We start from the raw sequence: 20,467 nt of genomic DNA, 5'->3' as shown, positions 1-20,467 counted from the left end.
CCGGCTGTATCCTGCGCCCAAGTCTCCTGCACCGATTCCTCGTACACACATGCAAAGCAGTTCCCATCAGCTCAGGCTATAGATGGTGTGTAAATAATTATTTGGGGAAGCCTGCTTTCTATAACTGCGGATGAATGATAAACAGACGCCCATTAACAATTAATGGCTTTTCAGACAGACATCTATTAACAATAGATGACTTTTCTTAGCTTACTTTATCCCTCTTGTTAGGATAATCATTAATGATTAATAAGGAGCAGTTTGGCATCGTTTACTCAAACATTTGGACATGACCCAGTTGTAATTTTGCTGTTGTCATATGTTGCTTGGAAAGATGTTGGATGCGACTCATAAAAGAAGTTTGATCATTTTTGTTGTAAAGGATATTTTTAGGTTTGGAGCAGGATATTTTTAGGTTTGGAGCAGGATATTTTTAGGTTTACAGCAACATATTTTTTAGGTTTGGAGTAGGATATTTTTTGATTTGGAGCAGGATATTTTTAGGTTTGGAGTAGGATATTTTTTGGTTTGGAGCAGGATATTTTTTTGATTTGGAGCAGGATATTTTTTTGATTTGGAGCAGGATATTTTTAGGTTTGGAGCAGGATATTTTTAGGTTTGGAGCAGGATATTTTTAGGTTTGGAGCAGGATATTTTTAGGTTTGGGGCAGGATATTTTTAGGTTTAGAGCAAGATATTTTTAGGTTTGGAGTAGGATATTTTTTGGTTTGGAGCAGGATATTTTTTTGATTTGGAGCAGGATATTTTTTTGATTTGGAGCAGGATATTTTTTTGATTTGGAGCAGGATATTTTTAGGTTTGGAGTAGGATATTTTTAGGTTTGGAGCAGGATATTTTTTGGTTTGGAGCAGTTTAGTCGATAAAGAAGATTAAAAAAAGAGGATATGCAATGCTTGTCTGTTTACTTGTTTTTATGAACTCCAAGATAAAAAGGTGGCAATGTGATACCAGACCAAGAACTGTGTTGGAGTTGCATCAGTTGTTGTGTGCCGCCAGAGTACGCAAGGCCCTGGCTTCACAGATGCCGCCACTAGTGTAGCTGCAGAACCATGGGCCCCAGTACAAATTAACACTGCACCCCCTTGGAGTATGAATAGCAGGATGATGCAATCCAAGCAGCAGCCCCTCTAATGGAGTCTGAAGCTAACGCCCTGCTTCTAGTCATAGGATAAACATCATCTCATCTGACACAAGAGCTAACCTTTGAGCAACGTGATTTTGGATAATTGTCTAAGCTGTTAATTTTTATTTTTTACCTGTGCCTGGAGATGCCCTGCTTTAAAGTGTACCAGAGATAATGATATAAGAAAAAAATTATACATACCTGGGGCTTCCTACAGCCCCCTTCAGGCTGCGCAGTCGAGGTCAGTCAGCATGGGCCAGCCAGGTGCACTTCCCTGGTTCAGGTGCGTTTTGCACAGTAGTATTGCGCAGGCACAGACACTCCCAGTGACAGGGTGCGCATGGCTGGGCTGCGCGCTGACTGGCTGAATTACCGTGACCTGTAGCAGAAGATCCAGGATCGCCTCCTAGACAGCAAGGGACTGGTTAGCCTGAAGGTGGTTGGAGGAAGCCCCAGGTATGTATAATTTTTTCTTATAACTCGATCTCCGGTACACGTTAACCTCCTGAGCGGTCTGGACGAGCTTAGCTCGTCCATCACCGCCGGAGGCTGCCGCTCAGGCCCTGCTGGGCCGATTTCCACCAAATAAAGTGCAGCACACGCAGCCGGCACTTTGCCAGCCGCGTGTGCTGCCCGATCGCCGCCGCTCTGCGGCGATTCGCCGCGAGCAGCGGCGAAAGAGGGCCCCCCTAGCCGCCTGAGCCCTGCGAAGCCGGAACAAAAAGTTCCGGCCAGCGCTAAGGGCTGGATCGGAGGCGGCTGACGTCAGGACGTCGGCTGACGTCGATGACGTCACTCCGCTCGTCGCTATGGCGACGATATAAGCAAAACAAGGAAGGCCGCTCATTGCGGCCTTCCTTGTTTATTCTGGGCGCCGGAGGCGATCGGAAGATCGCCTCCGGAGCGCCCTCTAGTGGGCTTTCATGCAGCCAACGTTCAGTTGGCTGCATGAAATAGTTTTTTTTTTATTTAAAAAAAACCCTCCCGCAGCCACCCTGGCGATTTAATCAGAACGCCAGGGTGGTTAAGGGCTTGTTCACACTTGAAGTGATTTCATTTTTTTAACGCGCTGGCAATTTGTACAATCGCTTCTGCAATGTTGCTCTATGTGAGTGTTCTCACATGAGCGATGAGCTTTCTATCCAATTGCAAACACGGCTCCTGCACCATTTTCTGAGCATTTGCCATTCAAAAGAAAGGATAGGAAAATTTCTAAGCGTTTGAAAAGCGATTTCCCAAGCGCTAAATACATTGTATTTATTCATTTCCAAGGCAAAGAGTTCACTTCCTGACTGACGTCAGGAAGTAAAAAAAAAAAGTATACATATTTAAAATGTAAAATGCATACATATAAAATTTACAGCTGTTCTAATAGTAAAATGCACTATAAATTACTCTTTTCTCATGTCCCTCTCCTCGTGAGAGATTATCAGTGTTACCTTTATTCTTTACTTCAGAGGTACTCCCTGAATGAATATGCCGGTCTCCGTCCCCACACGCTTGCACACTATTTTGCCAGTTGGATTGGCCAGCTGCTGTTCAGCAAGTGCTTTTGTAGCTAAAGAAATACCATGAGGAGATGGTTTAGTCCAAAACCTGTCAGATTTACACTACCCACTGTAAGTGACAGTGATATAGGAAAAAAAAGTAATTTGTAGTACATTTTACTCTGGGAGAAAACGACATTTATATATGTAAGTATTTAAAATTTTACATTTTCTTCACAATAGTCTTCCTTTTAATACTGCCTTTACACTGGCTTACATAGACAAGTGTATCCCAGAATGCATTGTTTTGCAGGAACACTAGTGAGGAAGGCTCACAATAGAGGAGTGCATCCCAGAATGCATTGCATTACTGGAACACTGGTGATTAAAGCTTACATAGACAAATGGATCCCAGAATGCAAACGTTTTGAGTGCTGTGATTATGAAAAAAAATTAAAATCTATAAAATATGGGGAAAAGATGGAGTAAGTACTATGGGCAGTGCATACAATTATATAAGTAACCCATACATCTCCATGGTCACTCAATGTATGCAATACATAAATTATCCACACACTATAATATTCATTCTCTGCAACAAATGTCAAGAAATAATCCCAATGCATCCACAGCCCTGATAAACATACATTGGTTTTGGAGTACAAAAATCTTCCGACTCCGACTCCTCGGTTTATGAAACCAGGACTCCAACTCCGACTCCGGGTACCCAAAATGGCTCAGACTCCAACTCCTCGACTCAGACTCCTTAGTCTAAAGGTGCGTACACACATGCGACTATAGTTGTTTAAAACGATCTTTCCCCGATCCTTTCAAACGACGATCGTTTGAAAAAAAGCAGCCAACGACCATGAAGTCTAACGACGGACGAGCTAGATCGTTCAAAGCGAATGATCTAGCTTGGCGGATTTTTCCCAACGACGATCGTTTGCAAAAGTAGTACATCGTTGGAAACGATCGTTCGTACTAGGCTTGACATGCGCATTTCACTATTTCTCCATTCAACTTTTCATTTTTATGTGCAGGCGCAATAGTTACTTTTACGTGATGTAACGTTCATTCTAACGATCTGATCGTTACACACCTTTAAAAACTAACTTTACTTAGGTTGTTCTTTCATCAATTAAAAGTTCGTTCGTCGTTGACAACGAACGATCGTTGTCGCATGTGTGTACGTAGCTTGATACTTAACAGGGCTGTGGATTTTGTACAAAAATCATCCGACTCCTCAGTTTATGAAATCAACGGCTCCGACTCCAGGTGCTCAAAATTGCCCCGACTCCTCGACTCCAACTCCACAGCCCTGATGTTTATGAGCAATGACCTTTGCTGCCAAAAATAAATTATTTTAGGCAGGATGAAAAGAAAGTGTTGGGTGTGCAAAAAAATACTTCCTGGTTTAGTGCAGTACTACTACTACTACTACCCTACTACAGAACCGATCAAATTATTGTGGTGCTAGTTTTGTTTCTTCTGCTCTTTGGTTTTTGTAAAATGACTTTCACTGTGGTTTTTTTTCTTCTCAGGTTGCTGGAAGAACCGGAGGATTATCCCCCACTGACGAGTAACAACTCATTACCTGCATCAGAGTATGCAGGGGGCTTCCAGAGCGCACGGCAAGCTGCCTGCAGATACGACCTGGATGAGGTGGACGCCTGCTGGTTGGAACTTGTTAACGCAGAGTTCAAAAGGATGGGTATGTGTAAATCAGGATCACACATTTATGTATTGTATGCTGTGCTTATTAACCTATAGAATGATTTTATAGCTCACAGGCAGGCTTGGAAAAAGGGATTTTCAATGTAAATTTAAATTCCATTCACAGTATATTTTCAGGAAGTGCTAAATAGGGATGGTCAATGTGATGCAAATTATTTTGTGTCAATGCAGCATTATGCAAATTGTTTGCCAATTTATGCAGCTTGAAAATGAACCAGTCATATCCTGCTGATGCAAAACTTGATTGGACCAGTTTCAAGCTGCATATACAATTTGCATAATGCTCCATCAACTTGAAAGTATTTGCATCTCACTAACCATCCCTAGTTCTAAATATGACTGCAAATGTGAATTTATATTCCTAGTGGGATCTTAATTCTAAGACTTTTCTGAAATCCCAACATCTTATGTTTAATTTTTTTTTTTTTTTTAAGATTCTTTATTTATAGAATAAAAAGAAGATTTTTAACATAAAAAGAAAAAAAACATCAGTAAATTTCATAACAATAATAATGCACAAATAAGTACTGCAATGCACAAAATGAAAGAAAAGACAATAGTTTGGGAGTGTTATTCATTAAACGTGAGGTTGGCCAAAGTGGGTGCACAACTATTGGCGTCCCATCCCAGAGGTCAGGCTTCAAGGTATTTAAACAATCCTGAGGGCAAACAGTAATTTTGTATCAGAGCCAATTGGATACTGTTAAATGTAACAAAGAGCATACATAACAATAAGGCTTAATTAGAACCTGATGTTAAGATAAAAGAAAAAAGTCATAGAATAAGCCCCTCGGGGGCCCCGGTCCCAGGAATAAAGAGGAAGGGAAGGAGAGGGAAAGAAAAGAGGCCAGAAAAAAGGATGTTCTCTCTGAGCCCAGTCCCGCAAATCTCACGTCATCATAAATAGTCGTAGATATATGGGCCAATAAATGAAGACCCCAAGCGAAGGATATAGAGAGGAGGGATCTCCCAGACCCTGGGGCAATTTTATTATTTTGTATTTTAAGGTTAAAAAGCTACGTGTCATTTACAGCCCTAAATTCTTCAAGGGAACCTGTGGTGAGAAGCATATGAAGGCTTCCATATTTATATAATGCATGTAGAAATAAAACGGTCATGCATCTAACCAAGATGCACCTGACAGACACTCACTGCATAGGGCTAGTAAGCCTCTTAAAGAGTATCTGTCAGGCGGCAAAAGCTAATTTAAACCTCTATTCTCCTGTATTAAACAGTTTTTAGAAGGAAGCCAAAAAGGCAATACTGAAGTTAAAAATCTCTCTTACTTTGATGTTTGCTGAACAGCAAGGCTCTTTATTCCCAAGCTCCTAAGGAGGCCAGCAGGCCGGATAACAGATACTGCAAAGCATTCTGGGGCTGCTTCTTCTCCCCACTGCACTCCCTTGGTCCTCCCCTTCATTTCCCTATCCCGCCCTAAGGCTGCTTTCACAGTGAGAAGTTACAGGCTCATGTTACAGCAGCTTGTAACAGCAGCCTAACTCACAGCACTGAAAAATCAATGTGCTGTTCACAGGGCACATGTTCCCTTAGGCCTGGAACCCACTGAAAACCGCAAACGCAAAACGCAACCGCTAGCGTTTTGTCTGAGCGGTTTGCAAGCGGATTCATGCGCGTTTTTGGTCGTGTTTTGCAACATTGTATTTTTTTCCCCAGCGGGTGCCTAGCGTTTTGCGTTTTGCGTTTTTATCCTGATTGGTCCTGTGAATTATTTTTCATTTAGTTACAGTGTGCTGAACCGCAAAACGCTAGCAAAACCGCTCAGTTTAGGTTTTGCTGAGCGTTTCCGCTAGCGGTTCAATACTTTACATTGAAGCGCTAACGCTCCCAAAATGCTGCATGTCCTGCGTTTGCGTTTCTGAGAAACGCAAACGCTCCTGTGGAAGTTGCCCCATCCATTAACATTAGCCCAGCGTTTTGGCAAACTGCTAGCGTATCGCAGTGCTGCCAAAACGCTGCCAAAAGCGCTCCTGTGGGTTCCAGCCCTTAGCATACTGCATGAGTCCGCTATTGTTCCTAGCCACATGGCTAATTAACATTCACTGCACAGTAGTGTTGTCTGGATCATGAACCATTAGGATCTTTGATCCTGATCTTTTTTGTGAGTCGAATCATCAGGAAGCTGGGTAAGGGAGGATATTATATCACAATTGGCTTCATACAAGACATACAAATTCTGTGAAATCCAAACATGGACAGTGAAATGCATATGTAATGTAAGTACAGCCAATATTTAGCTACTGATATGTTTTTTTTCTCTGAGACCCTATACCTAACAGCTCCTCTTTAAAGGCACAATTGTACTCATTGCAGTTAAAAAGGTACAATAAGAACTAATGCAGCTCACACTACTAATAATGGATGCAAGCTTATGCAACTCAAATAAATACAACTTATTATTGGGGAACCTTACCCTTCTCTTTTTTGGGAGAGACATCAGTTCCATGCTACATAGCATGTTAGCAAGGACGCCACGTGTAGGCTTCTCTCAGGGTCCTCCAATTTTATGTCCTTGTAGGCCTCTTTTATAGTAGAACGTTGCGTTTTGATGCGACATTAAAGTCGCAACGCAAATTACAATGTAATGCCCCAAAAAAGTTGCAACGCAACTTAATGCCCTGTTATGGTTGCATACAGTATAGCATACAGGCAATGAAAAGTATGTTTCCAAGTCCATACTGAGCATGTGCAAACAGTCCAACGCAGTTAATAACGTGTATAGCGCACTGCATGCAGTACTTTCACTTAACGTGCAGCGTTAGTCACTAACGCAACGTGTGCACTGTGAATGGAGCATTGATTTTTTCTTTTTTTATTGCAGTGAGTTATTCTGAGTTAAATGTTGTTTCAACATCGCCCTGTGAAAGAGGCCTTAAACAATTTCAGTTGCCTGGCAGTCCTGCTGATCTATTTGGCTGCAGTAGTGTGTGGTCCACGGCAGAACAAGCATGCAGCTTAACCACTTAAGGACCAGGGGATTTCTGTCTGATCTGTGCTGCGTGGGCTCTCCAGCCCGCAGCACAGATCGTGATTGTGGCAAGGCGATCAGACTCCCCCCCCCCCCTTTTTTTTTTCCCACTAGGGGGATGTCCTGCTGGGGGGGTCTGATCGCTGCCGCTCTGTATGGCTGAGCGGGGGGGCTCCTCAAAGCCCCCCTCCGCAGCGATATTCCTCCCTCCCTCTCCTTCCCTCGCTCTGGCTCTGGGCGGCACAGGACGATCTGTCCTGTACCACCTCCAATAGGCTTTAGCCTATCAGACTGCGGCAATCCCCGGCCAATCAGAGGCCGGGGATCGACTATCTCCTTTACGGCGCTCCTGCGATGGCAGCGCCGTATGATGTAAACACAGGGGATTTCTTTCCCGCGTGTTTAAAATTAGCCTGCGAGCCGCAATTGGAGGCTCGCAGGCTGTTCACGGAGACACCCTCCGTGAACTTACATGGAACGGCCGCTCGACCGAGCAGCCGTTTCTATGGAAACACCACTTCGACCTGCCGACGCCTATCGGCATTAGGCGGTCGTTAGGTGGTTAATCTTGTCAGACATGACAATAATGTCAACACCTGATCTGCTGCATGCTTGTTCAGGGTCTGTGGCTAAAATTATTACAGGCAGAAGATCAGCAAGACAGCCAGGCAACTGGTATTGCTTAAAGAGACTCTGAAGCGAGAATAAATCTCGCTTCAGAGCTCATGGTTAGCAGGAGCACGTGTGCCCCTGCTAAACCGCCGCTATAGCGCCGCTAAACGGGGGTCCCTTCACCCCCAAACCCCCCACTGCGACACTTGGTCGCAGACTTGGTCGTTCCTGGAGGCAGGGCTGACGGCTGCAGCCCTGCCTCCAGTCGCTTCTGTCAGCGGCGCATCACCGCCTCTCCCCCGCCCCTCTAAGTGAAGAAAGACTGAGAGGGGCGGGGGAGAGGCGGAGATGTGCGCTGACAGACGCGCGTGGGGCAGGGCTGCGGCGGTTAGCCCTGCCCCAACCAGGAAGCGCTCCCCCGCATTACGGAGGGGATTTGGGGGATCAGGGACCCCCGTTAAGCTGCGGGATAGCGGCGGTTTAGCAGGGGCACACATGCCCCTGCTATTTATGAGGTCTGAAGCGAGATTTATTCTCGCTTCAGACTCTCTTTAAAAGGAAATAAATGTCAGCTTCTCGCTTCAGGTGTTATGATTCATTCTTTTTTTTTTTGAAAGAGGAAAAAAAAATAAGGTTCACAGCCTAATTCTTACACAGTGACATGTTATCTCATCATGTCACTTTAGGTACTCTTTACTTGCAGTGACACAGGTACAGTAGTGCTAAAAACAGCTTAAAGTGGAATTTAAGTAACATACCACAAAAAAAATGTCCCGACTTCTTATTGCCCACATAGTTATCCTAACGGCCTTTATCCCAAATTAATATCATCTGTGTAAAAGCAACAATTTCCAGCACACGTCACAGTACAGTGCACAGTCAGTAGTGTTGGGGCAGCCTTTGCACATGGTATATGGTACCTTAAATTCTGTGCAGCAGGAGATGAAAGGAAACTGTAACCTGATACTGGGGAATTGGTGCAATTCTTCCATTAGTCATCCAGATAATACAACTGCACTGCTTGCAGTTAGTTTTTCATCTCGGATCCGCTTTAAGTAAAACTCAACTTCCCAAACCCCTTAACAGTTCCTTTAAAGTTTGACACAGTTCTCCATAGTTTTTCCACCCCTGCAGCCTTACTCCCTGCAGGTCAATCTTTTAGAAAAAAATATACATTTCGGATACCTTTGTGACCCAGAATTGCAGAGCTCAGCATTCCCTCTGTTTAGCAACATAGTTCTCTTCAGTTCAGATTTCCCTCTCCCTCTTCCCTGTTGCATGTTTACCTTTCAAATAATCCCTGGGACTGCAGTCAGCTCTATTTAGAAAATAATGGTGCCAATGAACTCGCAGGAGATAAGAGCTGACACTGCAGATAAAGTCAGAAGTGCATGCACTGTCTGCCCCCTCTGACTTGCTTCACTGACTTTTAGCGTTTAAAGCAAAACCATAAAGCGAGCTAGACTTCTGAGCTTTCCTGTTATTTATGGAAGCCATCCATCCAAAGAGAGGACTAGTAAGGAAATTTAAAAAATCAGAAGTTAGGGTCTTCCTTTTGGCACTCCTCACAACTGTGCCGGGTCCCCTTAATATAGCTGTAGAACAACAAATTAAACATGCATTTTTCAATGAGATTTACCTCTGATTATGTGCTTTACACTTTTTTTGGTCATTTTACTGCACCCCACGGCAGGGCAATGAAAGTCTATGGAGACTTTTATACTGAAGGAAGTGACGTTTTCGATGCTTGGAGAGATCTACGTTACCCTGCAGTTCTGCGTCGACCGGAAGTCATGGAAGACAATAGCAAAGCGTGTTGTTGTGAAAAACCGCCTCAGGTTTTGCGCGTCGTGCATGCCTGAAAAAGTATTTTCTTAAACTACAACCCCGAATGACGGTAGGGGCTTCTGGATCATAACAATCCTTTGGGAGCCTCATGCGGGTGCACTTATGGCTTTCGTTCGGGTTCAGGTGTAAATGGCCATGCCGATCGGATCTGGTGTACTGCTGCCTCACACCTGCGCAGTAGAGGCTCTCACAGGATTGTGTTCCTGTAGCTCGCACTGCCGACAAGCTTAGCTGATTTTCAGGGGCTGCCAGTACAAGTTTACTTGAAATTGAAAACAAGAATATGAAACTGCAAGAAAGTTATTTTATTATTAGTTCTACACATTTAACCACTGCGTAAGTTCCTTTTTTGTTCAGGCCTTATCCCCCCCCCCCCCCCCCCCCCCTAGTGACAAGGCCATTTTTCACAAAAATGGCCACTGCAGCTTTAAGGGCTCGCTGCAGGGCCGCACAACTAGCACACAAGTGTTCCCCCCCCCCCTCCCCCTTTTCTCCCCTCTGTTGGTGGGGTCTGATCGCACCCCAGGTGTTTTATTTTGTTTTTTTTATTCTAAATATTTGTCCTTATTTTTCTAATATTTTTTACTTTTTGTTTTCTCTGCCCCCCCCCCAAGCCCCCCCCCCACCCCCCGCCAGCCAATCAGTCTTCAGCCTATCACAGCGGATCGCTTTTGTCCCTCTGGAGAGGACAGACGAGTGACACGGCTGTCCCCTGTACAGCCCTGCCTTAGATCGCAGCGCTGTACGTAGTAAATAGACTGGGAGACTGAAGGCTGAGCAGAGATGTGTGCGCGATCTGCAAAAGCTAGTCCCAGGACTTAACGCCGATCGGCGTGATGCGGTCCTTGGGTAGTTAGTTCGTTTAGTACTGAAAAATCTTTTAGTCGAAAATATGTCTGAATCAAAGCAGTAGGTAGAGATTTGATCTGATAATAAAGATTGTCCAGTCAATTTGACCTATAATCTTCTGCTTCCCTAGAATCAATCAATATTCAATCACATTTAAAAAGAAAACACATGATACTGCAGTTAAAGGACAACTGAAGTGAGAGGTGGCTGCCATACTTATTTCATTTTAAGCAATACCATTTGCCTGACAGCCCTGCTAATCTATTAGGATGCAGTAGTGTCTAAATTACACCAGAAACAAGTATGCAACTAATCTTGTCAGATCTGACCATGTCAAAAACACCTGATCTGCTGCCTGCTTGTTCAGGGAATATGGCTAAAAGTATTAGAGGCAGAAAATCAGCAAGGCTGCCAGGCAACTGGTATTGCTTAAAAGGAAATGAATGCAGCAGCCTCCATAGCCTCATTTCAGTCCACGTGGATATGTAGATGTGTAAAACGAGAAGGTAGACAATTGAGAGCCCTTAATCGTGTACTATTGATAATACAATGTAAATATGGTATGCAGTGAATAATACTCACAAGTATGGGCTGCCAAGACCAGGCAACTAGTCAAAAAGCAAGAGGGGAGATTAGGCCTGTCCCCACTCAGGCTAAAGGGTCCCATACACTGAGCGGATTAGCGGCCAAACGTTCGATCGCAAATCGATTGACCGGACAATTTGCGGCCGATTTCAATCGATCTGACATGCTGGAAAATCTAGGTCGATCTGTTGAGATTGCTTATCATTTTGCATTGGAGCTAATGGAAATCTAATGGCAAAAAATGCCATCAGATTGATTTTCAATAGATTTCATGCTGAAATCTATTGGAAATCTGTTCCTAAACACATCAGATAGATAAGAAATCTATCTTATGATCTATCTGCTGCTAATCTAACGAGTGTATGGCCACCTTAAGAAGTCGCTCTCTGTAGAACAAGAAAGAAGGTTGGTCACACCCATCCACCTGGTAGATAATTATCACTTAGACAATACAATACAGAGGCGCCAACATAGTAAAAGTATCAAGTTAAAAAGGTATAAAATGAGGGGCAAGGGTGGACTTACCTCCCTGACAAAAATCGGTGAGGTCACTTCAGTTAACTTCAAGTAAATTCTTCTTTGCAATTCCTTCAAGTTATCCTAATTCTTCCACATTCTGGTCATAGGTAAGCATAATCTTTCCCTCACTTACCCCTATCAAATTCCTTGGCATACACAACATTACACCGCTGTCACCCACAACATTACACTGCTGTCACCCACAACATTACACCGCTGTCACCCACAACATTACACTGCTGTCACCCACAACATTACACCGCTGTCACCCACAACATTACACCGCTGTCACCCACAACATTACACCGCTGTCACCCACAACATTACACCGCTGTCACCCACAACATTACACCGCTGTCACCCACAACATTACACCGCTGTCACCCACAACATTACACCGCTGTCACCCACAACCTTACACCGCTGTCATCCACAACCTTACACCGATGTCCTCACAACATTACACCGCTGTCCCCCACAACATTACACCGCTGTCCCCCACAACATTACACCGCTGTCACCCACAACATTACACCGCTGTCACCCACAACATTACACCGCTGTCACCCACAACATTACACCGCTGTCACCCACAACATTACACCGCTGTCACCCACAACATTACACCGCTGTCACCCACAACATTACACCGCTGTCACCCACAACCTTACACCGCTGTCACCCACAACCTTACACCGATGTCCCTCACAACATTACACCGCTGTCCCCCACAAAATTACACCGCTGTCCCCCACAACATTACACCGCTGTCCCCCACAACATTACACCGCTGTCACCCACAACCTTACACCGCTGTCACCCACAACATTACACCGATGTCACCCACAACATTACACCGCTGTCACCCACAACATTACACCGCTGTCACCCACAACATTACACCGCTGTCACCCACAACATTACACCGCTGTTACCCACAGCCTTACACCGCTGTCACCCACAACCTTACACCGCTGTCACCCACAACATTACACCGATGTCTCCCACAACATTACACCGCTGTCACCCACAACATTACACCGCTGTCACCCACAACATTACACCGCTGTCACCCACAACATTACACCGCTGTCACCCACAACATTACACCGCTGTCACCCACAACATTACACCGCTGTCACCCACAACATTACACCGCTGTCACCCACAACATTACACCGCTGTCCCCCACAACATTACACCGCTGTCCCCCACAACATTACACCGCTGTCACCCACAACCTTACACCGCTGTCACCCACAACCTTACACCGCTGTCACCCACAACCTTACACCGCTGTCACCCACAACCTTACACCGCTGTCACCCACAACCTTACACCGCTGTCACCCACAACATTACACTGCTGTCACCCACAACATTACACCGCTGTCACCCACAACATTACACCGCTGTCACCCACAACATTACACCGCTGTTACCCACAGCCTTACACCGCTGTCACCCACAACCTTACACCGCTGTCACCCACAACATTACACCGATGTCCCCCACAACATTACACCGATGTCTCCCACAACATTACACCGCTGTCACCCACAACATTACACCGCTGTCACCCACAACATTACACCGCTGTCACCCACAACATTACACCGCTGTCACCCACAACATTACACCGCTGTCACCCACAACATTACACCGCTGTCACCCACAACATTACACCGCTGTCCCCCACAACATTACACCGCTGTCCCCCACAACATTACACCGCTGTCACCCACAACATTACACCGCTGTCACCCACAACATTACACCGCTGTCACCCACAACATTACACCGCTGTCACCCACAACATTACACCGCTGTCACCCACAACATTACACCGCTGTCACCCACAACTTTACACCGCTGTCACCCACAACCTTACACCGATGTCCCCCACAACATTACACCGATGTCCCCCACAACATTACACCGATGTCCCCCACAACATTACACCGATGTCCCCCACAACATTACACCGATGTCCCCCACAACATTACACCGATGTCACCCACAACATTACACCGATGTCACCCACAACATTACACCGATGTCCCCCACAACATCACACCGCTGTCCCCCACAACATCACACCGCTGTCCCCCACAACATTACACCGCTGTCCCCCACAACATTACACCGCTTTCCCCCACAACATTACACCGCTGTCACCCACAACATTACACTGCTGTCACCCACAACCTTACACCGCTGTCACCCACAACCTTACACCGCTGTCACCCACAACCTTACACCGCTGTCACCCACAACCTTACACCGCTGTCACCCACAACCTTACACCGCTGTCACCCACAACCTTACACCGCTGTCGAGCATGATATACGGTACCCTCCTTTGATTGGCTGTTCCCCCAATATTTACGGTTCCACAACATCTCACTGGAGGGACCCTGTGAACTCTATTACCGCACCTGTTTCTCCGACCTGTCATTCTACTGTTTGGAAATTTCTTGTTTATAGTTTTAGGGGAAAAAAGTATCAAAAGCTGACAGTGTTTCCAAATGGTGAGAAATATCCTTATTGACACTCGTGAAACCACCACCTGTGAAGCTGCCTCCTTGAATCTGTCATACCTAATCATCCTCTGGACTCATGCTGAAGGGCGTTGTTCTCCCTCACTATTTTTTTGGGGCCCTGTCCAGTATTTTTTTCTTTTTCCTTTTGTGAGAATACAGTTGTGGAGTTCTCCAGACTGTACTTGTCTCAGTAGACCTATGAGTAGATGATTTACAAGATATGAAATGTAAATAAGTAGCTGATGTCCTATACCATGTGGAACACACCAGCATTAAGATTCTGTTGAACATCTTTAATGATACAGCGAGGCTATGAAAACCTAAGAGGAAAGAATAGGGGATGTTGTTGTACATGACAACCAATTCTATTCTTGACATGATTTTTCTGGTGCAGCATAAACACACAAGGATGTCATTGGTTGCTACAATCCATATATTTATATATTTTTCTCTTTCATGGTTTACCAATTAGAATAAATATAGTTTGTTTCGTTCCATAGGAAAGACAAAAGGCACAAGAGCACATTCTTGTTAATCTAGCATGTGGGAGGTAATACGCAATGTGAAAAGGTCTCATCAGTTAAGGTTGGCTGGAAAACCTCATTTAGGCAACCAGCAGATGAGCTATGGGTGCTAAGCCTTAGTCCAGTTACCTCCTTGACCACAGAGATCACTTTATTGCAGAAAGGATTGATTACTGGGCATTCCCAAAATAAATGCAGCAAAGACTCCGTAGTTCCACATCCCCTTTAGCAAGACGGATCCTGTATACCTTTGTTTCCCCGTAAATAAGACCCTGTCTTATATTAATTTTTCCTTCAAAATATGTATTAGGGCTTATTTTCGGGGAGGTCTTATATTTTGTGGGGGCAGCCAGATCACCCTTTAGTGTATATAGTCACATCCAACCCCCCCTGTATATAGCCGGTGTATATAGCCAGACCCTCCCCCCCCCCCCTTATACACCGTACACAACCCTTCCCCCAACTCCCCCACCCAAGCAGTTTCTGCTGAATTTCTGTGCAAAAAGTGATCTAAATAATTTTCATAACCTTTTTTCCTGTAACTTAACAAAATGTGTGAAGCAAGGGTCTAGTATACATTTTGAGTATGATAAAAGCTTGAATACACAAAATCAAAACTAAATTTAGGAATTACTCCTTAAATCTCTGATCATTTACGAGCTGCTGTACCTACACAAATACGAATATAAAGTTGGGCATAAACCTAGCAATGATGGGCACATTCCACCAAGAGACCAACCTCTCTCTAATCGAATCTGATTAGAGAAAGATCCTTCAGCTGTCCATACACCCTTAGGCCGATACCCTCTCGGGAATCAGCCATGTCCGCCGCCTTGCCACGGCCTCCCCCCAGTGTATAAACATACCACCGTGTGTGTGTTTATAAATTGCCTGTCCTGTGTCGCCCACCATGTAGTGGCAATCTTTTTAATCCCCCAGAGGTTATTTTGTTGTATTCAATAAAAAAAAAATTGCTGCCAGATGTTGATGATGCTGTGTGACCCTGGCGTCATCAGCACTGATCGCCGGGGAACATGTCACTATCGGAGGTACACAACGAGGGATCAGCATGCCAATGGTGAATATAAGCTGACCCGGGTATAAGTACCCCCCCATGTGCGTGATGCAGTGTGCAAATTGGAAGCTAAGTTTCAGCTTCCATTCAGGGCAGTTTCTAAGCCAAATTGCTCCCAGGGTGAGAGTGTAAAAATTGCACCCTCCAACCCCCCACGGGCTCGAGAACTTTGTGTGCTCCCAATATAGGTATAGGTAGCCAAGTATAGGTGTACCAGTAAAGGTAGCCAGTATAGGTGCTCAAGTATAGGTAACCAGTATAGGTAGCGAAGTATAGGTGCCTCAGTAAAGATAGCCAGTATAGTCCCCGGTATAAATTAGCAAGGCATAGGTGATCCCAATAAAGTTAGCTAGCTATAGATCAGGTTGCCCCCATCCCCTCCTTCCCGCAGTGATCCCCATTGCCTTTGATCACCAAGCATCTCTCCCACAGTGATCGCAGCAGCTCCGATCACAGCATTCCCGCCGCACACAGCCCCGTTCTTCTCTGTTTTTCTATTAAAAATAAATAATAATGTGAACACTTTCATTGAGTATGAGAGCTTACTTACTATCTGTTGATAGTATTCAAAATCTTTTGTCTCTCTGAGAAAATTTCTGAAAAACGTTGATTGTTGGTGAATAGTTCTTAGTGGCCTCACTAGTAGATTTTTGGCAAGTAGTAGAATAAGGGAGTTTTTGATACGTTTTAAACAATGAAATTCCTCTTTATCTAGAATTCTTAACTGATGGTCCAGAAGCATCATAGTCTTATGTTGTGTGAAGTGAAGGGGAAAAAAAGGTAGAGGCAGAGGGTACTCGGGAGGCTGCTGTACAGACACTAGTTTCTCAGTAAAGGTGATCATTATCGGCTTCCTTAGCTAAGCTAAATCTATGGACAGGGTTTTTGTGTTCTTTTGTGCCTGGTAGTGAGATCACAAGTTGGCAAAGTCTCCATACCCCCAAAAGAAAACGCCATAGAAATCACCTGTAATGTAGTAAAAAAAAAAAACAGTGGAAACTAGTGATGTGCTCACGAGTAGTTACAAGTAGTTACCTACTCGAATTTGATATTCAAATGAGGCTTAATTGCCTCCGCTGTGTGCATGGGAGACAGGGGATTAATTACCCAGAATTCCGTTGTCTTCTATGCGCGGTATTGAGTCTTGCAACGCACCCCATAGACTGCGTGCAAGACGTTTGGGACGCATAGAAGACAACGGAATTCTGGGTAATTAATCCCCCGTCTTCCATGCACACAGCTGAGGCAATTTAAAGGACTTAGGAGGTCAAAATGTTGAAAAAAGTTAAATGCGTTTTTAGATTCTTGATCTACGGAGGACGTCATCCATTGATTCCGCCTTGCCCCCCGCTGTAATAGCCCTACCGGTCGGGTCCCGACCCCTCCGAACAGGTCGGGTAATGCCCCCCTCAATATGGCCGCCACAGATTGCCGCGACTGCGCAGTCCTCATAGGCTGCTCTAAGGCCTCCTCCTGTCGCGTCATCACTCCCAACTGTCTCCATGTCATACATTGGGAGGAGGCCCTAGAGCTACGCAGCCGCAATTGCGTCTATGCGGACTGCGCAGCCGCGGCAATCTGTGGCGGCCATATTGAGGGGGGAATTATAACCGACCCGTTCGGAGGGGTCGGGACCAGAGTTGGGGTAGGGAATGCAGTGGCTCCTAAGTTTCAATAATCAAAGTAAGTGCCAATTAAATTAAATCACAGTACTCACACAGTACAGTTCTCCTGCCTATGTGCATTGCCCAGCCAATGGACATTCACTGTGATAGATGGAGAAATAATCCAGCCATTCAGAAGCAGCAGCAGCAAGCTGATCTGAACTCAGAACTTCATCTCACCTCTAAAAGATATGCAACAACATAATAGGGTAAACGTTAAAGAAAAAAATGTCTTTGTTATAGCTCATACAAACCCTGCAATAAATCTGCAGTTTCTACTTCCTGCTTTCATGGAAGAAGACCTTGTTAACATCCTGTGCCTTTTAAATGGGCTTATCTGCCATGTCAGTCAGCTGGCACAGGTGAGAGAGCAAATCTGCTTGTCTGCTTGGGGGCACAGAAACAGGTAAGACCAGACGCAAGCATGGCAGGCTGGCAGATTGACTCGCATGCAAGCCGAGACCCCCACTTTTTGGCCACTTTTTTGGGGTCAAAAATTCGGCATGCAAGCCGAGACCCCCACTTTTGGGATACTTTTTTGGGTTCAAAAATTCGGCTTGCATGCGAGTATATACGGTAGTAATTTGCTGAAAAATCTTCCAACGAAACCTGTAGTGAGAAAATGTGCCCCAAATGGGTACTTGCCTAGGTAGAGAGAAGCTTCTATATAATCCAGAAGCTTCCCCATCCTCCTCCTTGACAAGCTCAGCCACACTTCGCAAATGGCTCGCATCTGCACACTAGCTCGTTATGGCGGCTCCGTCCTACTGCGCAGGCACAAACTAGCCTACACAGTACGGCCATGCTCATTATACGGGAGTGCAGCGAGGCGGAAGGAGATTGTGGAAACCTCTGGAGGATCCAGAGATTTCCCTCTACCATGGTAAGTATCTCTGTTTGTCTCTCTTTTTTTACCTCACAGGTTTTCTATTGAGTAGTAATGCTGTTTTCTCTGCCTGTCACCTGTGAGAGGGGGTATCGGCACAGCCATGTGAAGATGTTCAGTATTACGCACTGGCTGCTCTGCAGCTGCAAGGAACAGAAGTAAAGCTGCCGGCTGAATTTATTTAGTGATTTCATCCCTTCCATGTTAAACAGTATCCTGTTTTTTATGGAGCTATTTTGGAGGCACAGAAGTTATTTTAACATGTCTGCTGTGATTACTGCTCCTCTCTGTCTCCATTTATTGTGACAAATCTGAAACGCCAGAGGACAGAAATATTTTTCACAGTAGAAGCTCACAAATAATGTTCCCAAGGAAGTGGCTTATGTTATTTTATTCGCCGTGCTCTCTCCATTGTGCTTATAACATATTGATACTTTTATTAGACCCAAGAAGTGCCACTTTTAAATATTTAATGGCATCAGTTAGAATTCAAGTTAAAGCCCTGGTTCATTGTCTGAGATTTTTTTTATAGTTCATATAGGTGAATAGGGAACTATGCCAATACCCACTCAATGATCCGAGATAAACTTTTACTCATTGCATAATTGTGTTCCTTTCATATAGTTTATAAGGCATTCCTCAAGCCAAATTCTTTTTCTTGTTTTAATACTCGAATTCCCTATAAACTAAACAAGCCTCGTCCACAGCTCCTTTTGTGCCTTGACACTGTAGCAAGGGCTTATGGGAGCTTAATCTGGGCAGGAGGAGGAGGAGGTTACTAGCCATTAATTTCAGAGGTAGAGGGGAGGAGGAGAGGGGGCTGAACTTACTCACAGGCAAGCTGATGGCATCCTCAGCCTGTGACAATGTGACAAACAGAACATGGCTGCCCTCATTGTATCACAGAAATAAATAATTATAAACTTTTGAAGCCGTTTGCAGCTAGATATCTAAACTTTAGATAAGATATATAGACAAGTTACTTGTTATAGTTTTTCATCTCAGATCCGCTTTATTAATGTAGCTATTGCAGAGATATTCCATTTGGAAAACATGGTCACATGACCAGGATCCTTTCACAAAGCTGTCAGCTGTCACCTAGTGAGCAGCACTTCTTCCTCAGCATAGACCAGATCTCCTGACCTCACCCGCCTCCTCCCTCTGTTGCTGAGTATTAACTCCTTGTAATCCACACTGCAGCTCGGCAGAGTCTCATAATCTTCATCCTCGGTTTGCAAGAAAGCATTTAATCCTACACACAGACTCCTAATGTGTTTTAAAAGAAGTGTACCTCTCACCACCATGTCCTATGTGTGATAAGAACCCAGTCTTTTACTGCTCTTCTTTTTAATAATTTTATAAAGGTTCTTGGAAGGGTGTGGGAAGGGTTAAAAACTTTTGGTTCTAGTCTAGTTTAGGTGACCCAGCAGAAAACTACATGGTGAACAGTTCTTCAATCAAGCCACCCCCTCCACAGCACAAAACATTGTGATTGGCCAAATAGTGTGGGCGTTGTTAACTGCAACCTATTTGAAATCTAGCAGTACAAGAGGGTGATCTCCACCTATAGTCACATAAATTGAATTTTCCTATGAGGTTTCCTGATGGGTCCCCTAAACTAGACTAGTGCCGAACTTTATATACACTGAGCAAGGAGATAGACCCTGAGCGGCGGCTGAAGTGCTAACCACAAAGGGTTAAACTCTCAGCTAAGAAGCTAAAGAATAAAGTAAAGAAGAAACACTGCTCTACCTCTCCACCTGATTGAAGGTGCTGTAAACCATGGCACTTGAAAACTGTGGTATGGATCAAGTCAGCACATGCCTAGGTTAGAAAAGTCCAAAAAGCTTTATTCACGAATCAGACACAGCATAAAAAGCCAAGAATCTATTGTGGGTGCAGGTGTCCATCCCCCTGAGGTATGTTAAAGATCCAGCATGACTGCACTGCCTGAGCACATTGCTCCACTTCTCACCCTGCTTGTCGGAAGCCGCTCCATCGTGCGCTTTA

At 44.7% G+C, this 20,467-nt stretch overlaps 1 protein-coding gene across 2 annotated transcripts in view; it reads left to right on the top strand.

The window, feature by feature from the left end:
* The window catches only part of JADE2 (jade family PHD finger 2), a 385,478-nt gene that overhangs the window by 240,090 nt on the left and 124,921 nt on the right, over positions 1 to 20,467 (top strand). For both annotated transcript variants that reach the window (XM_068277917.1, XM_068277916.1), the window contains exon 5: positions 4,176 to 4,345. In XM_068277917.1, coding sequence (XP_068134018.1) covers positions 4,176 to 4,345 — 170 coding nt within the window. The remainder of the gene's footprint in view (positions 1 to 4,175; positions 4,346 to 20,467) is intronic.

This window comes from Hyperolius riggenbachi, chromosome 3 (assembly GCF_040937935.1).
Source record: "Hyperolius riggenbachi isolate aHypRig1 chromosome 3, aHypRig1.pri, whole genome shotgun sequence".
NCBI classification, from domain to species: Eukaryota; Metazoa; Chordata; class Amphibia; order Anura; family Hyperoliidae; genus Hyperolius; species Hyperolius riggenbachi.
Note: the sequence above shows the minus strand (reverse complement) of the source record. Positions and strands in the feature narration are given on the sequence as shown.